The 22,774-nt window shown below is 33.2% G+C and overlaps 3 protein-coding genes and 1 non-coding gene across 7 annotated transcripts; 1 reads left to right on the forward strand and 3 right to left on the reverse strand.

Annotated features, from left to right (window-relative positions):
- Positions 1 to 1,196: 1,196 nt before the first annotated feature.
- On the reverse strand, positions 1,197 to 10,822 carry LOC131938390 (uncharacterized). Its single transcript, XM_059296389.1, has 3 exons — positions 8,599 to 10,822; positions 8,342 to 8,485; positions 1,197 to 8,005 (listed from the first exon to the last, which is right to left on the reverse strand). Exons 1-3 carry the CDS (start codon positions 10,697 to 10,699, stop codon positions 7,311 to 7,313), a joined length of 2,940 nt encoding a protein of 979 aa, XP_059152372.1. The 5' UTR covers positions 10,700 to 10,822; the 3' UTR covers positions 1,197 to 7,310.
- Positions 10,823 to 10,879: 57 nt separating this feature from the next.
- Positions 10,880 to 17,233, forward strand: LOC131938391 (uncharacterized). 3 transcript variants are annotated; one of them, XM_059296391.1, is made up of 2 exons: positions 10,880 to 11,083; positions 15,121 to 17,233. In XM_059296391.1, exon 2 carries the CDS (start codon positions 15,207 to 15,209, stop codon positions 16,989 to 16,991), a length of 1,785 nt encoding a protein of 594 aa, XP_059152374.1. In that variant the 5' UTR covers positions 10,880 to 11,083; positions 15,121 to 15,206; the 3' UTR covers positions 16,992 to 17,233. The 3 variants fall into 3 exon arrangements, with proteins under 3 accessions (XP_059152374.1, XP_059152373.1, XP_059152376.1); XM_059296390.1 differs by lacking the exon at positions 10,880 to 11,083 and adding an exon at positions 14,639 to 14,736; XM_059296393.1 differs by lacking the exon at positions 10,880 to 11,083 and adding an exon at positions 14,639 to 14,677.
- Trnak-uuu (transfer RNA lysine (anticodon UUU)) lies at positions 14,285 to 14,357 on the reverse strand. Its single transcript has one exon. It is a non-coding gene; the product is annotated as a tRNA-Lys (tRNA).
- A 358-nt stretch (positions 17,234 to 17,591) lies between the features above and the next one.
- On the reverse strand, positions 17,592 to 21,522 carry LOC131938392 (uncharacterized). Of its 2 annotated transcripts, none has more exons than XM_059296395.1 (5): positions 21,376 to 21,522; positions 18,938 to 19,031; positions 18,506 to 18,748; positions 18,161 to 18,345; positions 17,592 to 17,752 (listed from the first exon to the last, which is right to left on the reverse strand). In XM_059296395.1, the coding sequence occupies exons 1-5, from the start codon at positions 21,376 to 21,378 to the stop codon at positions 17,690 to 17,692; spliced, it is 588 nt and encodes a 195-aa protein (XP_059152378.1). In that variant the 5' UTR covers positions 21,379 to 21,522; the 3' UTR covers positions 17,592 to 17,689. The 2 variants fall into 2 exon arrangements, with proteins under 2 accessions (XP_059152378.1, XP_059152377.1); XM_059296394.1 differs by lacking the exon at positions 21,376 to 21,522 and adding an exon at positions 19,704 to 19,826.
- Positions 21,523 to 22,774: the final 1,252 nt, after the last annotated feature.

Below are 22,774 nucleotides of genomic sequence, written 5' to 3' on the forward strand. Positions count from 1 at the left end.
GGGACTAGTAATGCTAGGCCCATAAGTGGAGAGACATGGGCAACATGTGGCTCTTCTCAATGTGCTGCCTAGAATTGGGTGAAATTATCCTTTCGTCTATCAGACTGGAGCCATTTATTTATGCAGATGTTGTAGGTAGCCTTTTAGGTGCACGGACCTTTGACCATAGGGTTTTTTACCATAACGGGGCTTTGACCATAGGGGGTTTGACCACAGGTGTTTTCCCAGCAGAGGGTCTTTGATCACAGGTGGTTTGTCAACGGGTGTTTGATCACAAGCGCTGTTCAGACATATGGTCAAACATGTACTGACATGTGGTCAAACAGATGTACTGACATAATTGCGTGCTATAGCACATGTCATTTAGTTAACCATACAAGTATTACTTTTTTGACTATACTGTTGGCATGTTTTTATAATCATTTTTTATCCTTTATATATGTAATGTATCAAGTACATCTACATTATGTCGCATTATTTGTGTTTTATTTATATTCAAAATAAATCTATGAGATCTAGCACCTGCCTTTATGTGGAGACTAAAATATCATTCTTGACTTTTTAGTACATGTTAATTTCTATTAATGGACTCTCAGGAAACATGTATAAAATCATATGAAGTGTATCATAAATTAAACAACAGTTTATAATTTCTATTTTAAAATCTATATATTATAGTAAACCCCCCCTCCATGGGCAAAGCCCATCTGTGATCAAAGCCCCGCTGTGGACAAAGCCCCTATGATCAAAGCCCATCTGTGGTCAAAGCACCTAGGACCCCTTTTATAACTCCAGGTACTTTCTTTATCAAACCAGAGACCATTTTAAAATTACTGGTTAAACAGACTTGCACAACTTTTTTAGTCAGTAATTAGCTGGGTAATCAAGCACTTTATTATGGTAGTTCTGTGTTACTATAAGATGGAGTGAGGTTAAGAAATCAAAAACTTCTTTAATATTAAAGTAAGCCATCATTGAAAGCCAATTTCAACTCATATGTACTTTAGAGTTCATTAAATGTTCTTAATTTTTCTTGTAATGAGTGGAAAAATTGATTGCAAAATTCCCTCTAAATTTAAAGAGTTTTTACCAACTCTCATACCCCCCTTTTTCCCAAAACTGCTCAGCTATTTAATTCACCAGAGCAAAAGCCTGCAACTTTCATAAACAGCAACAAAACACAGGAATTTGTAAGTACACCTTTATTATTATCTGATATTCTCTGCAAGCCAAAGCTTTGTGTGTTGTGTACAAACCAGTACCAAAAGAAATGGGTTTATTGAAACAAAATACAGCAGCAGTTCACCTATAACATGATGTTACACCATAACATAGTTCATCAGGACTACATCATAGAGTAAAAGGTCAAGTACACACAAAATTAATCTAACAGCACTATTTAAGATTTCCTCAAGATTTTAGATTTTTTTTAGTGTAGGGGAAATAAACTCTTACCTTGTACAAATAGAAAAAAAAGGGGATTATTAACATCCTCTTATAAAAAAAAATGTTAAAAAAAACTAATCTTTCTTAATTTTTTAGTCTTAAGTTTTCAGGGAAAAGAAACAACAGGCTTACCCAAAGATAAATTTAGGTAATCATGTCTAAACTGCTGCCTTTCTCTTTGTTGGGATCAAAGGTTTACTAACATGTCAGATAAAAGTTGAAGAAAAGGGTTTAATTAATTCATAAAATAAGAGATCAATAAATCAGTTCTACTTTTAAAAAATGATTATAAGTCAAAAAGACTATTCTCAAAAAGTAAAAACTTTTTCTTAAAAAAATCAACAAAAAGTACATATTAATTTTAAATGATTTATCTAATGTTACAGCAGGCAGTTCTAAAATAAATTCAATATGAATAATTATTTTGATTATGTTTTTTCCCATCACCACATACACAAAATAATATGATGATGATATGTTATAATAAATAAAAATGTACATTGATTAATTTCAGTGGGTGAATTTTTTTCCCTTCAAAATAACACATCCAAAAAGTAAGATTATATATAGAAACTCCAATGTACTTTTAACAAGCATTTAAAATAATCTCTTCCAAAAGCAGATTAGAATCTTTTCAAAATGTATCAAACTGATTCAATTTTTTTTTAAAGTATGCTATTAAAAAAATGTTACAAACTTAGATTAAATGCTAATAAAAAGAATATCCAGTATTCAAAATTCATTGCTACTTTCATCAACATAACAAAATAAAAAGAATGTTGACTGAATGAGTCGAATGTGGGCTAACACCTGAATCATTGGCAGCAGTTATTAAATGATGAGAATATTATTTATAACAAATATAATATCAGCTGCTAAGAAGCATGTACATAGGGCAAATAAAAAGATAAACCCAACAAAGAAATAAATATGAATTAACCATTCAAAGTTGGAGAGGTAGGGAATTTATTTCTTTGGAAGTTTTTCCTGAGAGTGATATTTTATTTAACCAAATTATAACTCAGTTTAGTGAACTTTCTTGTTGGCATTTTAAAAAAAACAGAGATGGCACCTTAGAAAAGACTTTTAATTGATAGCAAAACAACCAAACAGTGAAAGGTCTAAAAACATCCAAGTATTGGCTGGTTGTATAATGATAAATTTAGTTTCACTCTCGTCACTATACCACAATATAAAACAAGACAAAAGTGCACCAAAGAAGTTCTTACAAAATTTAAGTGCAAAACAGGCAGTAAACACCTTCCAACATCAAATAGCGGCATGCTACAGAAATATTTGTCAACATATTTATGTTGTGCACAAACACACACACACAGATCAAGAAGGTACAATCAATTAAAGAAACCCAAAAAAACAAACATAGCAGAGACAGTATAAATGGTCATGATAGTTGCTCTCAATCATAACATAAAAAAAATGAAGAAACATGAGAAACCATAATAGTGGAATATATATTTATAGCTGCATTATTCATCCACTCCTGATCCAACTGATTCCATAAGTAACAGACCAACATCATTACTTATTATGCATAAGACTAACAGAACTATGCTGTGACTTCAGTCTATGATCCAAGTACAAGTTGCAGATGTGGATTTTAAAACAGCATACCCCATTTATGTCAATACAATTCTGTCATATTTGCTTTTGTAAAATAGTAGCCATACAAAAATAAAAGGATAAATAAAATTTGAGAATCGTGACTAGTGTCCTCCACCATATGAAATAAATAATTCTATACAAGTATAAATAAAGACAAGAAGATACATACAAAGAGAGAAAAAGACGGCACTGTTTGTGAAAAGGTGATACATTCAAAAAGTGATACAATGTTTTCATAAATGGTTTGTCCTCAATTTAATATAAATATATATGTATATATTTATATATGTATATAAATATACAAAGAAACATTTAGACCTGAGATATAAAGACTAAAATTGCAGTACAAACCCTGATTTTAATAATAAATAAGCATATATTTTCTTCTATAACTAAACCTATACAACTTACTAATAAAAGATAGTGCATTTACTCTTCTTAATTATTTGTTTGGGATGTAAAACCTTGGCCAACATTGAATGCCATCAGCTGTTATCAAGTGTTTGATTTTTTTTTTTCGTTAGAAAAGCAAAAAATACTATTTTATGTACATCAGAAAAAACTCAGTGCATTTGTATTAAAAATGGTTAATGTACTTATTCTATACTTACTTTCAAATAAAGCCTTTTTTTCAATATGCCACAGCATGCTTAAAAGAATTATAACTATTAAAATTTTGATTAACATTTTTCCAGTAAAAAAAAAGTTTAAAAAGATTAAATTTACCTAAACTGTATAGAAGGCCACAAAATGACAAACACATTTTTAAAACCCTGTTGAGAACAGCTGACTTCTATCTTCACATCAACAAATGAGCCACAATCTGTATACAAGGTGTATACAACAGGTTGATCCAGCATAAAACTACATGGTGATCTCATGAAAACTACAAAGGAAAATACACTTTACTAGTACTAAAAAATACAACTCCACCTGGGATGAAAATTCAAATTATTAACTTGGTTGCTTGCGTTTTCAGAGGTTGAATATTTGAAGATACAAATCTAGAATGACATTACAAAACAAAACTTTGTTTGTACAAAAATATAGACTTTGACTTGTAATTGTATCAGAAATAATCTCAAATCTAAAGAAAGCAGACAACTTTTTAAAGGGAGCATTTCGTTGTTTGAGGACTAAAGTTGTGTTCATTAACATCATGCTTGGTGTCATAGATCTGAATATGCAGAGAGCTAAGCAGGGAAGAATAGGGTTAGAGATATGTGAAGGAGAGATCACTGGCTCAACAATCGTTGGTAGATTTTTTTTTTGTAAACATATATAAATGTGTAAACATATACAAGATTGAGTGAGGTAAATTTCAACAAAGTTTACATGGTACAATATTAAAACAACAGCACTGTACATCACAATTATGGCGCAGCCAAGCAGTGCAAGTAAAAAAATACAATATTTTAATTACAAAGAGAAATTGTTTATCTAACTACTGAGTTTATGGACACACCCATCTTCAATCCTGGGTTAGAAAATTAAGCACATGTAAAAAAGAAATAATATGCATTCTACTATCACAAAACTGATTTGTTTTATAATAATAAATAGTAGTTGGGGCTATTTATTAAAAGTTTAAATAAGTAACTAATTTAAGTTCCCATAAAGTGATGATAAAAATAATTTCTTACTAGTTATTTCAAAAAGAGATTTCTATTGTATAAGATGGACAAGCTGTCATCCTAGCCAACAATTTAACAAATGTACATAAATACAATAAGGAGCTGTAAATTAACACTGATAAACTCCCCAGTTTAAAAAATAACAGTCCCTTCATAACTGCTAGTTATTCTTATACAATTATTCTAGTACCTGAGAACCCAAAATATTCTGTAAGAATAATTATTCAAAACCTCTAATTCTAACCTATAAGTGAAGGATGCAAAGTCTCATATCATTAGATACACAGATATTATAACATTTTGATTGCATGTGGGGGTTATAATTTCTTAAGCTTGCTTGCTTCATTTTGTATATGTAGACAATGCATACATATTAGCAATGATAAACTAATGTTAATTACATATTTAACATGTGTAAAGAGAGATTAACTTGGAAGAATTATTATCAGATATGTGAACATTATATAATAATAATAAAATATAAATACAGTAGAGATTTTTCATTGATTCTTAGATTAGTAGCAACAAAAACAGATTTGTGAATGTTTGATAGGAATAATGACCATTGAGTAAGAAACAAGTAAGACAAAAAACAAGGTGTTAATTTTTGCTTCAAAAATAAAAAAAACAAGACAACATCAACATGTGAAAAAAAAAAATAGATCTATGTGCATAAAACTTGCACTATCTTTCAATCAGATGATGTTTTAACATGGTGTAATGACATCAACTGCATCAGTCTTTTACAGTATTTACAACTTGTATAATATATATTACAAACAGTTTTGATTTATGGACAATCATAGAAGATAAATAGAGATGACAGCAGGATATTTTTTATAAGATTCCTGAAGTTGACTTATTGGAAAAGCTTATTCATGATAACAACCATTACAATTAAATCAAATGTGTTAACAAATGATTATAGAGATCCATCTTAATAAATATATCTAAAAAGAATTTTCAATTATTTTTTCTTGGAATTTTTTCTTCTCTTCTGACAATTATTTAGCTGCCTTTCAGCACAAAATCTTTTTTAAATTGAAAGAATAAAACAGAAACTCTTTTGTCTCGCATTAAAATAGTGAAAATTAGCAAAGAGTTAAAAATAATAGAAGGTGATATGTACATTGATAAACATAACAGATATTATCTCTACTCGCTACAAAGTACAGAAAGGTTTATAGTAATCTCAGCATGTCTGTAAAGAGGCTAACAAATTGCACTTGTGTTTCAGCTTGATAAATTCAGTGACATAATAGTGACTAGAAGAATAGAATGTATAAATCGTCGTTTCATTTCAGCCATTTGATGCTATTTATATGATCTATTTAAAACTACCAGACAAGAAAAAAATCAAGATAGCATCTTGTAAAAAAAATCTCATGACTTGCTAAAACAGAAAATGCTAAAAATGAGTCACAGAGCCAAAGGTGACCTGGTGATAAAAGACTATCTATATCATCTATTTATAAGTAACAATTGTGTTCATGTGAAGGATGAGATAAAAAAAAAATTTCGTTGTAGGCAATGTGAAATTCCCACCACCAAGTGTACATGAGATTGTACATTATTAGTGCAACATTTAATATTTATTAAATTGGCCATTAAAAAAAAATACGTCATGTCAATGTGAATGAGCAAGATATAGAGATGACTGGGACACTAGAAATGTATAGGCTACTTCCTATTTGAGATAGCACTTTCTTTACATTGTAAACCTTTGATACAGATACTTAAGACAAAGACACTTTTAATGATTCATAATTGCCTATCCTTTAAGGGGATCAATTTTTTTTCTTCTGTACATCGAAAATAAGATTAGTAATGCATTTCTAGTGATCCAGGAAGCATATTGTTTTTTATAAATTTGCAGATTGAAAAAAGATTTGGGAACCTTTAGCAAAGAAAGATTTTGTTGATTGTCCTTACTTTAGTGACAAAAAATAAATGCATTTAAACTCCACCATTGTATGACAAAAATAATGTATTCAATAATTAAATGCTACATTTTAAAAGCAATTTATTAACATGCCCATAAGGTATACTATATATGAGATAAATAACCCATACAAATTTAATCTAAATTTCACTATTAAAAATTACAATGGAAAAGTGAAAGTGTATATTACCATTTTATAAATTGCATAAAGAAGTGAAATATGAATTGTAGGCATCATGCCTGTCAGTTTTGATTTTACTAATATTGTGACAGTATATAAAGATGTTAACAGTTTAAAAAAAAACATCAGTTATAAAAGATAATAAAATAGTTATCACAAATTAAGAGATCAGTTGAGGTTAAATATTTTCAATAAATTTCCTTGAAAGATGTGACCGTTTAAACAACAAAATTGCTGGGTGTAACATTTCAGCCGTTTTTATCATTAAAATTAAGTAAAAATTAAGCCATGCTAAACAACATTTGCATTTTAAAATAATCTGACTAAGAATGTGCTAAAATTTTAACTGCCCTTAACCATGCATAAAACTAACATTTTTAAAAAGTTATTAAAATCACGTAAGCAAATTTTTTTTTGAGTTTAAATAATTTAAAGGCATTGTGATTAAAAATAGAGGTAGCAGATACAAGGTAATTTAACTAGCTTATTTTGGTTCAGATTTGATTCCATAGTGCTGCAGGAGTTGAGCACGCAGTGCTTCTGAATTGGCTACATCCATGAAGCTGGCAGTGTGCGCATCCAAGCCATACTCTCCCATTCGAAGGCCTGCCTGCATCAACTGAAGACGCAACCTCTCGTTAACAAAGTTAGAGCTTAACCCAGCCATGATGGAGGCACTAGTGTAAGCTTCTGCCTGCTCTGCTGATAGCCTTAACCTTTTGGCTAACGAGGAATCAAAACCAGAAGATCCACTTGCAGTGGTCAATGATGGAAAAATGCCATTGCTTCCATGTGATCGACTTGATTTTGCATGAGACGTTAAAAGTGAAGATTTTGTATTTCTACTTACCGGACTCGTCACTAAGTCCAACGGTTTATCGGCTGATGATTGACTTGGCAATGAGGTGGTAGTCGAATGTGGCAAGCCACCCAAAGAAAAAGTAGAAGAGTGTTTAGAGGCTGAAATGTTCTTGCTAAGGTGAGAATTGATTTTGCTGCTGGAAGAACTATGCTGCTGCTCTGAAGGAATGGAAGTTTGTGCTGTAACAGTTATGGGACCCTCCCCCTGCAAGGCCTGGGGGGTTAGTGATATATTCAAAATGATATTTGCACCCTGTGCACTGGTACTGCTAGTTGCTTTTACATTCATTGACTCTTCAACTTTACAAACAACTTCACCTGTAAGATCAAAATGAATAACTATTTTATCTTCACTTTTTATTGCTAAGCTATGAAGTTTACAATAGTAGATAATCTAAGTGAAAATCAGCTGATCTTTTTTTAATATTTCTTTTTTTTTAGATAAATAAGTAAAACAATGTATAATCATTCTCAAATTAATAATTAAGTAAAGAAAAAGTTAATAAAAATGACTTTACAAGAAATCTAAGCAAATTTTACCATGTGATTGGTGAAAGACTCAGATATTTAAGTAATGATCATTTCAAAATCCAAACACTCAACTGCTTATATTTGATTTTAAAAAGGGAGATATATAAAATTTAAAGAACTTACCTGATAGGGGATCAGAACTGAACTTTACTTTTTTCAGCCACTGATCAAATTCTTGGAGGTCAGACAAGTCCATTCTTCTCACCATTTCCATTAAGTGTTGCTTTGCTTCACTCACACTTACAACTTCTGCTGTTAATGAAGCAACTGTGTTTTAAAAAAACAATCTCACTTAGTCATTTAAAACTAGTATACAGGAAGTTTATGATAAACATAAAATTAATTATTTAGGCCTATACTATTAAAAAATTAAATATTACCTGGATTGAGAAATTGGTTGAAATTTTCTGAAATGGTATAGTTGGCTCTTCCTTTAGTCGAACAGTTTAAAGGGTAATCAGTGTTGCTGTCTTTAGTTAGATCAATTTCTTTATCTGCCTTACCATTCCGTAATTCAGTGTTCAGGTCTCCATTTATATTAGCAGAAATTGATTGCTGTGAGGAGCTATTGCTATTTTCTCCATCTGAAAAAACAGGATGTGTTCCGCTGTTTACTGCTGTCAATCCTATGTGTGAGAATGAAGCTGCTGATCCATTGTGTTGAGAACAATCCAACGGTGGGTCAGACTGTTCATGACTAAAATCAATGGCCAAATTTGAATTCAGATCATCTTCTTCGCCATCCTCTCCGACTTCCATTTTCACTTCACATTCAGAATCTTGTTTATCAGCCAAATCATGAGATGGACTTTGATCATCTCGACTACCCAAATCTAAATCTGATGTGCGCTTTTCTCCAAAATTAAGTTCTCCGTGAAAATCAGAAGTGCTACGGACCCCAGTGATATCTCTTATTTGCCTAACCATTTCGTTCAGCTTATTGATTCCCATTGCAGCTGGCCTGTACCACAATTGGCCCTGAGTAGGATACAAAACATTAATTCCTAAGTAAAATGGGGCAAAATTTGTATTCATAGATGTGGGTCGCTTTTGGGCATAAAACTTGTAGATTGTCACTGGGTCTTTTTCAGGACAAGTAGGATCTGCCCACACTCTAAAAATTCGCTGCTTCAAGTTTAATTTTGAAGAACTTTGAGTACGTCTCAGCATCTGACTAGAAAAAGTAAGAAACTCTCTTCCGCTATCATCTTTACAGAGGACAATATCTCCCCACATTAGCTTCTTGTTTTCTGTTGATTTACGAAGCCTTAAGTACATGCAGAAGTAAAAGCATAGAGTAAATACAACTGAGCTTGGTGTGTAAGGTCCCATTTCCTGAGATTTGAAAAGTTGTGAAATTTTGCCTTCTCTAGCTAAAGATGATGGTGATACCTCACTTGGTGCTTTCTGACCTTTACCTATAGAGCGTAATGTTTGTTGTTTTAATTTCAAAACATTTCTCATATTAGAAAATGCAGAATCTCTTGTCAGTGATAAGGGATAATTTTTGAATCGCAAATACCTTTCTATACTTGCCAGCATGGCTCGTAAACTACAAGGTTCATACTCACTGCCATCAGCTTTTCTTACTACCAGAAAGAATGATGACAAGTACTTATCCAGTTCAGTTGGTGGTATAGCTTCAGGCAATCTCATTTCGTTTAAAGATCTCATATATGCAGTTAAAATTCTCATGTCTGCACCAGTTTTCCTGTGAGTATTTTTGTTTTCCATGGCACTAGGAGGAACTCCTATTAATGGGTCATCAATCCAGCTAGGTGTTTGAAACTGGCAGTTGAAAAATGATGCATTTAGTGGTGGCAAGGATTCTGCTTCGCCATCTGCACTTGAGTGAGCACCATTTTTATTAAAACCTATACTCTCCTGATTAATGGAGCTAGATATATTGCTGCTCGAAAGAAAATTTGGCTCTTGGTTTGAAGACAAAAATGAAGCTGATCTTTTAAGAGATTTTAAAACAGATGTTTTTTCTTCATCATTAAATAATCCAATAGGCTTTTTTGATAAAATGTTACTAGAATGGAAATTATGCTCATCATCATGATTGGATAGAGAGTTTTGCTCTACACTTGTATGAGAAAGTGACATCTGTAAATCCCTGTTGTGACGAGCAGGAAAAACGGGCCCATTGTTGTTAGAGAAAAACAAATGCTCCTGATCTGCACTCAAACTATATTTTGAATCATTAGCTTCATCAGAACCGTTAGCGGCTTCAGAATCCGATATTTCGCTTGAACTACCGTCATTAGATTCTTGAGGTGTCACAGCTAAGTCTGATGAAGAAATGTCTTTATGTTTACTGTCATCGGTGTCGCATTCATCGTTGTCATTTTTCTTGTCTTCCGCAATGGCATCATCAGCATCACAAGCATCAATATTGACACTTTTTCTCTCCGAAATATTTGCCACCAAATCTTGATTTTCATCTATGCGTGAAGTTTTCACGTTTATCGGATCCATGTTTTTCCTTTACAAAAACCATATCAGATCAAATGAGCGAAATAATCGAAATCATTGTAGCATCTTGAAACGGTAAACAAGAATGAGATTCATCCTCACACAGCCATTGTAAACAATAGCGCCACCTTTGTTGATGAGGTTATACAACTCGCCAGCTAAAACTGAACTGACATGGGGAGAAAAAGAGAATCGCGCTTGACACCGTACGCGGCGACGTTGCTGAAACCATATAATCATTTAAAAAGAAAAAAAAAGAAAAAGATAATTCAGTGTCCTATATTTAAAAGATGATAAGAAATCAAGAGCTGCACGAGTTATACCAGGCTGTAATATCACACAGGCAGTGCTTCCATTCGACTTATCTTGTACTAACAAAGATACGAGGTACCATCTGTCAAATTTCCACACGAAGACATGCGAAACGTTATCATTTAACATAAACGTATCCTTTAAGTGGTCTAACTACAACATAATTAAAAATCTAACGCGTGGAAATTATCCATTTGTACAGTTTAAGTCTTGGCCTAATATTTTCTTTTTGTTCTAAAGAATGATAAAATTATAAAGGCTTTTATTTAAAAATATTTCTTCTTTTTTTTTTGGGGGGGGGGGGGGGGGGGGGGGGATTTAGCTTCAGTTAAAATGTAGCCCACAAACTACAAAAGTTCATAATTTTCTAACAATATCTTTTTTTAAAAATTGACTGTAATCCTTTGTAGATCAACTATATTTTAGGGTAAATTACTTTATATAGAATCTAGTATAGTTATAATGCGAACATTAGTTTCATTTGGTTGTAAAGACGAGTAGGCCTGTAAATACTGTAATTGAGGAACTTTAAAAAAAATTATGCCATTCAGAAGTCTTCGGTGTTGCCAGAGGGGAGCAGAAGAAGGGTAGCTCACCTGAGAAAATGTTTGCGAGACGCCTTTTTATTAAAAGGTGTCTCGCAAACATTTTAAGGATATTAATTTAAGGATATTAATTCAAATTTAAAAAAAAAAAAAACGGGCTCATGCCGACAGCCTACAAATCTTAAACTTCAGCAGATCACATATAATTAAATAATTAGGTCTACCACTTTATACGATATCTTTGACATCATTTTCAATTAAGTAAAGTGCTTTTTAAATTCAAAATTTCATTTTAGTTTAGCATATATGGCATATGGACATCAGCATCATCTAGATCTACATGATTTAATGTGGATGACTCAGTGCGGCATCAAAACGGTCAGTGACAAAACGGCCCCGTCAAAACGGTCCCGACATAAGAGCCCCGTCAAATCGACTTCGCCAAAAGGGCTAGCGACTAATGAACCCCGTCCTATAGGCTCCCGACAAATAGGCTCTCCTCATTTTAGCTACCGACAAATAGACTCCCGTCATTTTGGCTCTCGACAAAAGGGCCCCTGTCAATGCGGTTTCCGTAGCGACTATCTATAGGTGAAACGGCCTCATTGAATATGACACCTGCCAGTGGAGCCTCTTCATCAATACTCTTTAGAGTTAGCTTAGCCAGCACCCTTAAATAATATAAGGTATGCATTTGGCAGGCTTTATTTTTATATTATTTATCTAGTATAGTAGTTTAGTGGCAGTGGAGGTAGGAACTGCGTGTGGTTGGTGGGTTGGACAAAATGGTTACGTCTATGCCGAAAGTCCTGGTCATACGATTTATTTGTGTGGAGCCAATATGTCGGGGTCATTTTGTCGGGAGCCAATATGTCGAGAGCCGATTTGTCGGGAGCCCATTTGACGGGAGCCAATTTGCCAGGGGATGGGACGGCGTGGCCTAAGCGATAGAGCACTAGGCAGCGAACCCGAAAGTCTCGAGTGCGAATCCGCGGGTCCAAATCAGTAGAATGTCCCTGAGTCCACCCAGCTCTAATGGGCACCTAACTCATGTTAGGGAAAATGAAGGCGGCTTGGCAAAGTGCTGACCACACCTTCCCTTCATAGGCTGAGGTCAAGAAACATATGAACTACTTCGTCTGCCCATGGAGCGCTCAATCTATCTAAAGAGGACTCTTTTGATATGTCGAGGCCTTTTGATGGAGTATTTTTGTCGGGGGCCGATCTGTCGGGGTCGTTTTGACGTGGCCGTTTTGACGGGACCGCCTGACTCGTGCCACGTGCTATTGTTCGGTCAATGGTCTTTTAATTTGTTTTAGGGTTTCTCGTCCAACGCCAGTCTACAGTGACGTAGATTTAGATCTGCCGTTTTTGCCCATGTTCCGTATAGTGTGCTCAGAGGCGTAGCGAGGGTGAGGCGGGGGGTGCGGAACACACCGGGTGACACCATTTATGGTGGTGACATTAATGATTAACTAAAGTCAAATAGTCTTTTAAGTGCAAATCGCTATTACAAGGGTTGGGGGTGACACCATGACGTAAACGCGCTAACTATAGAAAAAACAATTCTACATCCAACTGTATTATTAACAGACTATAGATAAGCATCGTTAATCTTAAAGTGCAGTGAAAACTTATACACATATATTACGCGTATGTGGCATATATTTAAATTATAGGCTTATGTAGGCCGATATTATATATATATATATATATATATATATATATATATATATATATATATATATATATATATATATATATATATATATATATGTGTGTGTGTGTGTGTGTGTATGTATATATCGACGCCACCGAGAGTGTAATGTACCCATATTCAGAACTCGACCTCTGTTGCTTACTTTTTGGCAGGAAGTTTACTGCTCATTTCCAGGCCACCAGAACTGAAAAAAATGTGTTAAGGGGTCATCCATAAATGACGTCACGCTTTTTTGACGATTTTTACCTCCCCTCCCTCCCCTCCGTCACACGTCGTCACAAAAAGCCAGACCCCCTAAAATGACGTCACACCTCAACCTACAACCCCCCCCCCTCAAAATTGCAGTTGAATTTTTTTTTAAACATCGATATTTTTCAAAAATCTTGTTTAAAACTATTGCAATTTATTAAAACAGTTATCTAAAACGCGAAATAATGTCTAAAATTCGTTTTCTAACATTGCTTTTTTATAATGTAAAAGTGTGACGTCGCAACATCAGAACCCCCCCCCCCCCTCCCCCTCATCACACATCGTCACAAAATTACGGACCCCCCTCCCCCCTACGAGCGTGACGTCATTTATGGATGACCCCTAAGCCAGTTATATGGATTTTTAACACGGCGCGTTCTCCCGCTTCATCCAGACTTCTTCTAGGTCGTGAACATTCACATAATTAAGGCCTATCCTTATTTTACTTTAAAATAATTGTTGAATGTCATGTTGTATTCCTATCGGAGCTGTACTCCGTTCACCGTTCAGGATACAAAAAGATCTAAATTTATTCGTTAAAACTTAAAGCTCTGACCACCGGGTTACTTTATAACTTAAAGAATCACAAGAATCAAATTAAGTAATAAGCCTAAAAGTTTAGGTTGTTTTAAAAAGGGAACAGCAATTAAAATATATTTAGGAATGGTTCTTTTACAGACTCAGTTGCGTTCACTATCTCCGTAATCAGTTTAAAATCGTTTTTCTCACTTGAAAAATAAGTGAAAGTTAAAACAAAAGTAACGCCCGATAAGGGACTTGAACCCTTGACCCTCAGATTAAAAGTCTGATGCTCTACCGACTGAGCTAACCGGGCCAGTGTCAGTGTGGAAATAAGTTAGTATTTAACACAAATGCGTTTTTAATGGAAAAAAAAAAGTCAAACGTTAATTAAAAAAAATATCAAACATACGAAAAAATCATGCACTTTCAATCAGTTTATCTGAGTCTGTAATGAAATTTAAAAACAAAAGCATCTCAATTCTAGAAACTATTACACTACATTACTGCTTTAAGTGGGTCAAAAGTTAAAGGTCATCCTTACTAAAAAAAATAGTAAACACCACAAAAAAAAAGCGTCTCTTAACAACCCTTTCGCGATTTTGCCGTTTAGTCTAAGACGGTGAACGTTCAGCTGTATTTATTTTATAATATTTATTATTTAAGATATTTAAAAAGGTTCTGAAATCGTAAAGGTATAAGTTCCTAGGTGACATAATCAAATAAACAATTTTATTTTATAGTTTTTTGAGGGCCTAGGCTAGGCCCGTACACACTCGATCTAAGATTAGAATCTAGAATCTAGAATCTAGATGATCCAGTTATTAAAGTTATTTTATTGTTTATTTTATATTATACTAATTATTTATTATAGTTAGTAGTATTATAGGCCATATGGGCCATAGTCATACGCCTAGCTAGATTATATTAGTAATGTTAGTATATTATATATATTATTAATATTATTATTATTCATTGTTCATTTACTCGAATAGACTAATATATTTAAGATATTTTAATTATAGCGTTTATAGGCTAATAGCAATAATAGGCTAATAATTATTATTAATTTATTACAGATATTAAGTAACAATGCAGTAATTGAATTGAGTATGTAATATGTAATCAGCATAAGCTGCCTGAATAACAGATGAAATAAACAACAATGAGCACTGTCGACATATTAAAAGTACTGGAGGCTGTCGAATTTCATTTAGAATCAACAGAAATCAAATCTGCTCTTAATAAATGTTCAGTTGATGTGTTAAACTCATGGAAAGATTCTTATTCCTTTAACTTACTGCACCATAGCATTCTAAAAAACAACTTGATTGCAGTAACACTTCTGTTTAATCGTGGTTGCTTTAAACCTCCACATGAACCAGAATCATGGCCATATCTACATTTAGTTGCTGTGTTAGGCCACTCATCACTAATATCCACAATTGTTCAGGAAACAGGGTACCATAACAGTTTGTTATCTTTAGACTGGGAAGCATTTGAGAAAATCATTTCTAAAAAAATAAAAAATGAAACTGTGTGTTTAGAAGATGCAGATAAAATAAGTATGTGGACACCAGTTGACTTAGCAGCAAAGTTTGGACATAAAGACTGTGTAGAATTGTTTCTAGACTTTTGGCAACTTCAAAGATCAAACACTAGCTCCCATAAACTGAAGAATAATGCATCATCAACTTATTTGTTGCTAGCGTGTAGAGTTAATTCACCTCAAGCTCTGAGACTCCTAATGAAAGAAAGTTCTTCAAAAAAAGAAGCTCTTGAATGTGCCATACGTATGCTTGCTTCAGAGTGTGTTGATGAGGTTTTAAAGAACATTACAGGCTCAGAAATAAAAAATGTTTTTCAAGGAATGAATTTATTTCATGTGCTTTACTCATACAGTTGTTGCCTCTCTTTGAAGCAATATGAATCCATGGTTAAAATTACTTCTACTCTTATAAAAAATGGCTATAATGTTAATGCGAAAAGCCCGTCTAGAACTTTCCCCCTATACAGCCTTCTCTGTCACCCTATTACAGGTATTGCATTAGAAGAATGTTCTCCATATTTAATTGACTGCTTGTTTCAACTTCTTCAGGCAGGGGCTAATCCAAATATGGATGAAATCTTTTTTGAGGATACAGTTGAAGATGTTGAGCGCAATGCAGCTTTTGGGAGACAACCTTACTCATCTGCCCTTAATTGCATTTTAAGTAATTTGCCAGTATTAAAATCAAACGAATCCAAAACCTTTTCCTTAAACAGCCCAGTTGAAAAATATGGGTTGTCTTGTATAGAATTACTTTTAAAACATGGATCAAGTTGTGGAAACTCTAACCAGTTTCAAAGTAATCCCAATGATTGCTTTACTGCATCTAAGTTATACCATTGTGGCTCTGCTTTACATCTGTTAGTATCTACAAGGCCAATGGGTGCTATAAGTTTTTCCATTGTTCAACAGCTCTTACATTATGGGACTGATGCAGATTTACTAGGCACATGGCATATGCCAGGAGTATCCACACCTTTGACTTATGCATTAAATATTCTTCCATTTTCCCTATGGTCACTGCCTCTTCCTAATACCCCATCTGAGTTAAAAAACAATATTTTAAATGACAATGACTTTAAATTATTCAAATACATTTCACAATGTATGTCTGAAAGCAGTCTTATCAAAGCTTATAAAGAATTTCAAATAAATATTGCAAAACTGAAAAATCTAGCAAAACAAAACAATACTTTGGACACGCTGCAAAAAATTCACTTGGATGAAAGCCCAATGTATGTGAAAATTTGTAAAGTGTTTGAAAAATCTACTCATACAGCCTGGCTCTTGCAACGCTGTTGTGCTCATTCCATATGGAGGGCTTGTGGCATGCATATAAATAATGTGCAGTTATTGCCTATTCCACTGCCTTTAAAAAATATTATTATAACATTTCACTGAAAAGATATTACCTTGTTTAAATTTGCTTGACATGTTTTTTGCTGACACAATTTTTTATATTTTTTTCTGACTTACAAAAAGAAAGTGATAAGGCAAATGGTGTGAGGTGTTGCATTAAACAAGAATTTAATTAATTTGTCAAATTTTGAATGAGAAGTAATGTATATTTTCAGTTATTTTTATCAAATAAAAAGAAGCATACTGGTACATATTTTAAGAACATAGTTTAATGGTTTTGTATATTATTCTGTGGTAAAAATATTTTGAACATTAGAATAAAATTTGTATTATATTTTTGCTGTTTACTAATGATATTTTTATCATATCTAAAAAATAAAAAGAATATTTTACCAAGCATCTTTTCACTAAATTAATTATTTATTGTAATTTGTGTGTACTTTTTACAAATAAGGCTGTGAAATATTAAATTGCAACTTTTCATATATACTAAGCAATAGTGCAATATAAAATAAAAGCAAATGTAAAAAAAAAATCAGCTAGATGCATTTTTACATCTTTATTACGCTTATAAAAAGCACAATTTTTTTTGTACAATCCTGTATTGTTTTTACAAATAATGTGTGTAATGGTAATAGGTCAAAATAAATGTATAAATGCTTAAATCATAGTCATAAGTCCACATTTCTTGTCAAATGTCGGGTTTCATATCTTTCATTTTTATTTTTATCGGTACAATTTTAGCCTGCAGGAACATTAAAGTGTACACTTAATTTCTCTTCAACTTCAGAATCAGGAGCCATCTGGAATGTAAAATTAAAGAAAAATTATTCATTCATAACATGATCCACTGAATATATTTTATTAAGAGAAAAAGCTTTGCTTGTTCATATCATAATTTTAAAAAACATTTAACTTAAACTGAAAAAAATAATAAGTCAATACTTGATAAAAGTTGACAAAGAAAATAAAAAATGTACTCTAAAAAAACTATTGTTTCCTGTTTCAGAAATTTTAACTTGGCACTTTCTTTCATCTTTATAAATTTTCTTTAGAACATACTTCTCTCCCTTTTATTAGAAATCAGGATATTGAACTTCAAAAGATCAATAAATGTCACAGTAGTTTTTTTATTTCAGCCAAATGCACTCCAAGCTGTCTAGTCATAACTAAAGGAAATTTCTTTTTCTACAACTTTTAATAATTATTACCTCAATAAATTCATCGCGCTGAATTTCACCCTTATTTCTAAGTTTAGGATGTTGAAGAGCTTCAAATGTCAAAGATAAAATATGATCATCACTGATTGTATGCCCTAGAAGCACTTTGTAGAGTCTAAATATTTCATCATGTGTCAAAGTTTTTGTTTTGTAGACATTAAAGCAGTCAAAAAGAACTGAAATAAAACAAAACACATAGTAAAGATTTAACAAGCTGTCAAGTTGAAAGGAAATTGTTCAGTATTCATATTTTTAAAAATCTCTCAACCTGATAAAAATAAAAATAACACAATAAAAAAGACAACTTAGTTGATTAGATGTGAAACTGTTATTTACCTAGTTTTTTTTCCTCAACTTTTGTAAGAGGGCTGAGGAATGAACAGAAATTTAGAAATTCCTCTTGGTGTAAACATCCTGTTTTTGGATTAGCAAAGTCATGAATGAGAACACCAATCAGTTTATTTCCCACAAACTCTGGCATGGCCAAACAAATGTCCAATGGAATGCCTACTGATCCACCAGCTGATGAATCATAGAACTGATACCTTTTTAATAAAACATCCTTTTGCTTGGCAGAAACTAGATTTTTACAAAAAGAAAAGAGAAGATTTAAAATACATGTTTAATTTATCTAACTGTTGGCTCTGTGTTAAGAATAAGAATCTCAAAATAACCCAATCAGCAGCCTACTTAAATCATACAAAATACATAAAGATTGATTTCCTTGAATAATTATTTTTAACAATATTCCAAGAAAAAATATCTTACAAGCTGAAAAAGTTTTTGGTCTTCTAATGTTTGGAGAATTATTTTGTATTGCACTAGATCGAACTGCAGACTGAGTTGCAGGACTTGAATTGCCCTAAAAGAAACAAGGGGAAAGATAAATGAAACATAAAAGTACACTAATTATTTGCATTCTGACAATTATGTGTTGTAAATTTAGCGTGTAACTAAAAAATAAAAAGCCACCATGTGAAATGAAAAATGTACTGAAGCCCAGTCTTTCCTTGTTTACTTGTACTTTGATCTTCCTCTGTAATCTCATGCATGGCATGCTTTAACACACTATTACAGCAGCAAGACTTTTCCTCACTGACCTAAGCCCTCTCTTTATAGGTAACAATGTAGGGGGTGTCTCAGAAAAACTGTAATTCCTACATGAGTGCTGAATCTAGCAGGACCTTCCTCACTGATTCTTACATCTACTGGTGCAATGATCTTCAATTGTATATTTGCTGCCTGCACCATGCATTGAATCTGCAGTCCTGGCTAGTGTTGGCTGTTATTCCTTCTCTGTTCATTGTCTGTCCCTAAGGGTTAGTCATTGGCCTTTATATTGCTTACATGCTGGCATAATTTCTTATATTGGTAGATGAAAATTTCCCTGGTCTTGTGCTAACTACTATAAACAGATCTATATTAGTATAGTTCCAGAATTTGCCTAACACTCTAATAATTATATGTAAAAAACAATACTGGCTATTCCCATTAAAAATGTGTAATTAATATAATTTTTGGGCACCTGACTCACATTAGAAAAACAAAGGCTGCTGGGCATAGTGCTGACTACACTATCCCTGTAGGCTGAGGTCATTGAAACAGATGAGCAGGAAGAGATGATGAAATATCAATAAATATCAAAATGAAAGTATGTTTATTTGTTAAAGCTTTTCTACACAGTTCATCCGATTGCCATGGGAAGTTGTTGAGAATGCTCAAGGAGAGGTTTCTGCGGAAAATTTAAAAAAGATTCCATATGGGCTGTGCCCTGTGGCAGGGTGAGATTTAACGTCTGGGCTCTCCCGTGAACATTTTAGCCCCTACGTTTGTTTTAAAGAGTGCTAAACACAATGGAATAAATCAAATCAGGCACGTCCTCAGTGTTTCTTCCAGACTTTTTTCTCTGAGGGGGGGGGGGGGGGGGGGGGCGGCACTTGAAATTTTGGGGGGGGGGGGGGGGGCGGACACTGTTAAAAGTATATATTTTCTATATAAATTTCGTTTCGTTCGAAGAGATGCCTGGAAGAAACTCTGCACGTCCTACTATGGTGTCTACATTCCTTTTAAACAGCTTGCTACAATAAAGAATTGTGGCACAATAATTCTATGATTAAACCGAATTAGGGACAGTACCCTGCCCCCTGTGTTAGTGTATCCAATAGTTCCCAAGAGCACCCCGCAACGCCCTTGAAACCTAAAGGGTCGGATAGGTGTGTTCTAAATCACCATTACAGAGTCTTTCATACATCACACCCTGGGGCATCTGGGTGGTAGTGTGGACAAACTTGTGCCATAACAACTAAGATCCAAGAAATATAGCGCTGACATTGTTAACATTTAAATAACTCAGTTTTAGAATACAAGGTCACGTGTTTAAAAAATATATCACTGGTAAAGCATTTATGAAATCTTCTTAACATATTGCGTCAACCTGCTGCAGCAATAAAGGCAATGCTCTAGTAATTTATAAATAGGAAATATGTAAACAATGCACATATATATAGTGATAACATCATCATGTATACCTAATTAAATGAAACTTATATTATATACATTTGGCATTAACTTTAACTGTCTCACTAAAATGTTCTAATTAAAGTAAGATCTAGGTAGACCAAATAATTATATACATTTTTATAAAGTTTCCTCTTTAGACCTAGCAATCCATTGGGCAGATGAAGTAGATTTCATGTTTATTGACGTCAGCATATGAAGGGATAGTGTGGTCAGCACTATGCGTATGCCCAGCCATCTTTACTTTTTACAAAGTAAGTCAGGTACCCATCAGAGCTGAGTGGACTCAGCAACATCCTACAGTCAGAAGTCCGAAATTAAACGCAAGACCTTCTGCATTCTGGCTAGCAGCCAAATGCTATAACTAAAATTATATGATCACTCATCTTAAGTGTTGAGTGTTGAGTTAGTTAGGTGTAATTTTGTTTATGTATTATCTTAGTCTATATAATATATAATTTATATATATTATATAATAATTTATATTGTATAATCTAGATCTATAAAAAAATCTAGATCGATGTTTATTGTTTAAATTAAAATTAATTGATTTGTTTTGTTATTTATTATTTAATTATTTATAATTATTTACTATTTAGATAATTTTTTACTATTATTTAATAAATTTAATATTTTTTATTATTTAGACTCTATATTCTATATCTATCTAGTATTTTAATTTTAAATACCATTCTGAAGAAGATAGCCTAACTTTTTAACGTGACTTGTGATTGAGTGGCCGCTGCCTTTTTATTTTAATTAGATTATTCTAGATTTTAGATCTCTCCATTCACTAGTATTTATTTACACTATTTACTATTTAGTATTTTCAGTTTACATTGACAACACAAACCACATAACTGATAGCAAATGCCGAAATGAACCGAATTCTTCCAAAAAACATACAATGAAAAATTTAAAGTGTGAATTAAAAAGACTAAATGTATAAACAATATTAATAAATAAAACTTTATATATATAGTCCCCATGTATGCCTATATATATATATATATATATATATATATATATATATATATATATATATATATATATATATATATATATATATATATATATATATATATAGGGTCTAGGCCTATATTAACTATTTATTGCAAGATAATGAAAAAAAAAACATAATGAGTTTTTTTTTGTATAATATCCATAAAGATAAGGTTCCTTTTTGGAAATGTATTCTGTATTGATCTAGATAGTGGCCTACTATGTATTTTATTTAGGCTACTAGAGTATACATAGTGTTTATTGACATCAATTAGAATTTGATATAATTTAAGAAGTGCTTAGTCAGAGGAAAATGGCAAGGTGTATTTTAATATAGTGATAGTGCATTTAAGTGTTGAGTGTAGGGTAAAATACTGCAGTACTGAATGGTAAGTTAAGTTCCCTTTCGAACATATCAGCCCATAGTGTAGGTGAATAGAGTTCACTTAATTCTGCGACCCAAACAGAGGCGTAGTGAGGCAGAGGGCGGGTGGGGTGTCCGCCCCGGGCGCGACCCTAAGGGGGTGGCAAACCGGTTAAGTCGAGGTTAAGAAAATAGACTGCTAATAAGCTTTATGGACTTATTATTTGAATGTGTGACACTGTAATAAAAATTGACTGGTAAAAAGCACCCCTTTGCAAGTTGGGGGGGGGGTGTTTTTTTCAACAATCCAAATAGTTATTTATAAATGGGGGTGAGGGGCGGGGCACAAAATTGATAGTTGGTGCCAGGGTCGCTACACCTCTGGACCCTAACATAAGCCAGGTACCTATGAGAGTTGGGAGGACTACGACTCTAGCCAGGGATCCAAACTCGAGACTATAGGGTTAGCATGGGTTAGCATTTGAATGTAAGGTAGAGAGCTGGACTGCTAACCCTTAAGTCTCCAGGTTCAAATCCGGGTTCAAGTCAGTAGACCGTCCCTGAGTCCACCCAGCTCTGATGGGTACCTAACTCACGTTAGGGAAAATAAAAGCAGCTGGACATAGTGCTGACCACACTATACCTTCATAAGCAGAGGTCACAGAAACAGGTGAACTCTACTTCACTTGTCCCATAAACCATCAGGTTTGAAAGGGAACTTT

Source organism: Physella acuta, unplaced genomic scaffold (genome assembly GCF_028476545.2).
Source record: "Physella acuta isolate Inbredline_101_S28 unplaced genomic scaffold, ASM2847654v3 ptg000243l, whole genome shotgun sequence".
Lineage (NCBI taxonomy): Eukaryota > Metazoa > Mollusca > Gastropoda > Physidae > Physella > Physella acuta.